This window comes from Phoxinus phoxinus (genome assembly GCF_949152265.1).
Source record: "Phoxinus phoxinus genome assembly, chromosome: 24".
NCBI lineage: Eukaryota > Metazoa > Chordata > Actinopteri > Cypriniformes > Leuciscidae > Phoxinus > Phoxinus phoxinus.
Genome location: NC_136899.1, coordinates 27,240,660 through 27,244,994, shown reverse-complemented (window position 1 = coordinate 27,244,994; position 4,335 = coordinate 27,240,660). Strand labels below are relative to the sequence as shown.

Genomic DNA, 4,335 nt, shown 5'->3' with positions numbered 1-4,335 from the left:
AATAACAATTAGTAAAAAAAAAAAAAAAATCAACTGATGCAATGATATCCATAAACATTTGGGACTACTGTTTTTTTATTTAATTTTTTATTATAATTGTATATCTCTCACGTTTGGCTTCTGGTAAGTAACAACACAAATAAACTCCATTATTCTGTCTTATGAAGCACAAGCTGCTGTGTCAGACTATAGAGTTCAGTCTCAGAACCTCTGAATCACAGATGATGTTAGTGTGAGGATTTAACTCTGAGTGTGTGTGTGTGTGTGTGTGTGTGTGTGTGTGGAGGTGAGGAGGAGCTGGAGTCGTATTTCAGAGTCCGAACTGAGACTGCCTTTGTTCGCGTGGAGCTGCTCTCGATCAGTCCGACAGCAGAGAGAGAGAGAGAGAGTGTGTGTGTGTGTGTGTGTGTGAGAGAGAGATCACAGTCTCAAACGGGACCCGAGACACGAACACCTCCTGGACCACAGACATGGCTCGTGCACGCGCCCCAGTGCTCAGGTGACTGACCTGTCCAGTGCATGCGCTTCATATTTCATTCACTTCATTCTGAGAAACATCTGGCCTCAGCTCATCTTCATCTTTATTTCTGATCAGCAGAGTCTGGAGCTGGAGGATCATCTTCATCTTCATCTTCATCTCTGTCAGCTTCTGTCCTGCTGCGCGCGCATTCTCCCTTCACTCAGGTATGGCACAGCATCAATAACTCGTGTTTATGTGTTGCACTAATGTATATAAACTGCAGGAATACGGTCAGTGGTGGTGGGCATGTCCGATTAGCGAACGACTCGTTCTATTGAGTCGGATCTTCTTACTGACTCTGTCGAATCGATTCGCGGTGCCGATCTGAACGGCCTGAAGCTGAGAATGAATCGTGTCTTGAATCTGTCCTTTGGGAAGCCAAACGCTGGTTTTCTGTGAGAACATGATGATTAGGAAGAGCAGAGGGAAATTTGACTTATGGGCGAAAAGTAGCCTAAGTTATAGGCTACTTTAATAGCAGAAATGTTACACATAATGTACTGGAGATGTGTTTGAGAGATGATTGAATCGGACCTACCAACGAAACAGAGTTGATTTTAATAAGTAACAGCATTTGTGTGCAAAAATGTATGTGCACATATTTTTTTTCAGCCAAGAGATGCAAAAACATTTTAGTAGCATATTGTTTAATGTAAGGTAATTATATTAAGTTTTTAAATGATTGATGTTAACTTGTTCATATGAACTGAATCGTGTCTGGTTGAGTGTGTGAACCTGACGTCATGGTCACGGGATGCGTTATGGCGGGAAATAATGGCTGAATCTGTTTTTCGAAGCGATTCTTTGAACCTTCGACTGAATAGATTCACGAAAACTAATCAAAACTTCACCGGGGTTTATGAAAGTTGCAGTACAGAAATGAAGCCCTGTTCTGTTCCTGTGGTAATCTGGTTTGCATAGCACTTTTAACTATTTTAACTTTTTTTTCAACGTTTTTGCAATGGAATGTTTCTGTAAACTTGAATCAAATCTACAATTAAAGGTGCTCTAAGCGATGCTGGGTGACATCACTTCTTGTTGACATTCAAAGTATTGTCAAACAAAATGGAGGCTAGCTAGACCCTCCCTCCTCCTCATCCCGTCTCCTCCCCCTCCCTTCATTTCCCAGTGAGCATAAACAACGGCTCCGTCATAAACAAATTTAGTCAAAGTTGTCAATAGCCTATAAATGAACATTCAAATTCATAACAAACAGTGAATACAATCATTCACACAAGCTGACCGAGTTTGCTTGATCATTTACAATAGAGATCGGTCGCTAGCTGCTATAAACCTATATGTTGTATTCACTAAAGTTTGCGCTGACTGCATAGATCAGCTAATTATATCCTGATGAGGAGATGTTTGCTGTATGTGACAAAAAACTAAAAAACGCGTGACATTGCTTATAGCACCTTTAAGATCATCAACAAAAATGTTGAGTAGATATTACGTTCGGTCGCTGAACGTTTCTATTGTAAAACAGTTGTCCATTGCGCTCTCTTTCACTGCTAAAACGTACGCGTCTCGTTGGAACAGTTAAGCCCCGCCCTCTTTGATTTGATTGGCCATCTCCATAATTTATTATGATGTCCATATGTCTTTTAGTTTCATGCCGAAAGTTGCTATATTATATAGTTTCTCCTGAATAGTTTGCCTCAAAGAGAGTCCATTACTGTATGCAGGTGAGGCTCAAGGTCACAGAAGGTGCCATAGAGGAATATCCCCATTCTTTACCCTAATTACCCCCAGAATGACAGATAGTTGGCACAGTTCCCTGTTGGGTCGAAACACAAGCAATCTGCCATTATGGCCAGCGCTGGAGTTATCTTTCCCTAAGGATGACATCATGTCCACAAAAGCTGTATTGTGCTCCATCTGTAAAATAATGCAGAGCTGTTCGGTGTCTCTGCCAAAGGACCGCATTCCCGACCTCGGGTTGTGTTCATGATCAACCTAATATGTTTTGAGGAATGGCTTGGCTTCAATAACACTGTAATTCCTCTGCTTGGAGATCAGCTGATGTTAGACACGTTACACCAAACGCAGGCGGACAGCTTCTGAACGTTCAGCCGGAAAATGAACATTCTGTCATCACCTTCATATCGAAAGTTTATTTATTTTGTCCAAACAATCAGTCATTTGGGTCTAATGTTGTTTTAGACCCCATTGCCTTTCATTGTATGGACACAAACCGTTGAAACATTCTTCAACACATAAAGTCACACAGGTTTGGAATGAGTGAGTAAAAGATGACAAACGTTTAGTTTTCTGTGAACTACAGTATCCCTGTAAGCGAGTGAGATTACACTCCTGAGATCTTCTGTGGTTCAGGTTTCACAGGAACTGTAGTATATGAAGATGAATCATCCTGCAGACGGACTGATTCGGGACTAATATTTCCATCCCAGCTGTAAACACAATAATAGAGCAGTTGCCACGGAAACGACCCTTGTGTGAGTGTATTGTGAAAGCGCAGCTGCTTTTCTAATTCTAATGTTTGTTTGATGCTCAAACTCCTCATCTCTAACGGTGTTTGTTCTCCTGCTGTGTCAGAGTCTGGCACCGCGGCCTCACTTCTCTTGATCATCGTTAGGGTTAATGTGCCAGTTAAAGGGCCCCTATTATGGATTTTTTGAAAATGACCTTTCATGTAGTGTATAACATCGCTCTATGTGAATGACAACATCCTGCAAAGTTTTAAATCTGAAAGTGCACTGTATATAAAGTTATTGTCTTTCAAAAGTAAGAGTCGACTCTGAGTCAACGAAATTAATCGGTTTTCAAACGAGTCATAAGCCGTTTCAGTGTGACGTCAAGACGAAACATTAGCATATTGCCCGCCCACTTATTGCACGCCGACACCAGGGAAAGCTTGAACCCCAAACACTGCGGCTGATTCCTGTGGACGCTGGACAGCTTCATGTCGAGGAGACGCTGTGCTCTACTATGTGAAGGTAAACTTTATATCATACTGACCCAGGTTTAGCCCGGCTCAGAGAGTTCCAGTCGTGTTCTTTATATCACACTGACCCAGGTTTAGCCTGGCTCAGAGAGTTCCAGTCGTGTTCTTTATATCACACTGACCCAGCTTTAGCCCGGCTCAGAGAGTTCCAGTCGTGTTATATCTCTTTATATCTCACTGACCCAGCTTTAGCCCGGCTCAGAGAGTTCCAGTCGTGTTATATCTCTTTATATCACACTGACCCAGGTTTAGCCCGGCTCAGAGAGTTCCAGTCGTGTTCTTTATATCACACTGACCCAGGTTTAGCCCGGCTCAGAGAGTTCCAGTCGTGTTCTTTATATCACACTGACCCAGGTTTAGCCCGGCTCAGAGAGTTCCAGTCGTGTTCTTTATATCACACTGACCCAGGTTTAGCCCGGCTCAGAGAGTTCCAGTCGTGTTCTTTATATCACACTGACCCAGGTTTAGCCCGGCTCAGAGAGTTCCAGTCGTGTTCTTTATATCACACTGACCCAGGTTTAGCCCGGCTCAGAGAGTTCCAGTCGTGTTATATCTCTTTATATCACACTGTCCCAGCTTTAGCTGATTTGAGGTTCAGACTCTTTGGGTTTTTGAAGTTCTCTACGAGTCCTGACCAGATTTACGCTTTGGCTTTTATATGTCATGGCCTCCTAATAATCCGGCTTCATCTCCACCGATAGCCGGGCTGCTTTTTAACCTAGCATCTTGTCCTCTCACAGTCTGGGTCTGCTGGGATAAGGGTGTATCCTGATTAATAAAGACATTCTTAATAAATCCTTCAGTGCCTAGTTCTGGCAATCATGTTTGTTCAGGGTTTCTTGTCAGATTC

At 42.6% G+C, this 4,335-nt stretch overlaps 1 protein-coding gene across 2 annotated transcripts in view; it reads left to right on the top strand.

The window, feature by feature from the left end:
* Positions 1-252: 252 nt before the first annotated feature.
* col15a1a (collagen, type XV, alpha 1a) overlaps positions 253-4,335 on the top strand; it is a 116,084-nt gene continuing 112,001 nt past the window's right edge. The window contains exons 1-2 of one of the 2 annotated variants that reach the window (XM_079601117.1): positions 253-499; positions 599-684. In XM_079601117.1, the coding sequence (XP_079457243.1) occupies positions 471-499; positions 599-684 (115 nt within the window). In that variant the 5' untranslated portion in view covers positions 253-470. Of the gene's footprint in view, positions 500-595; positions 685-4,335 lie in introns of both variants that reach the window. The other variant, XM_079601118.1, reaches the window with a different exon arrangement.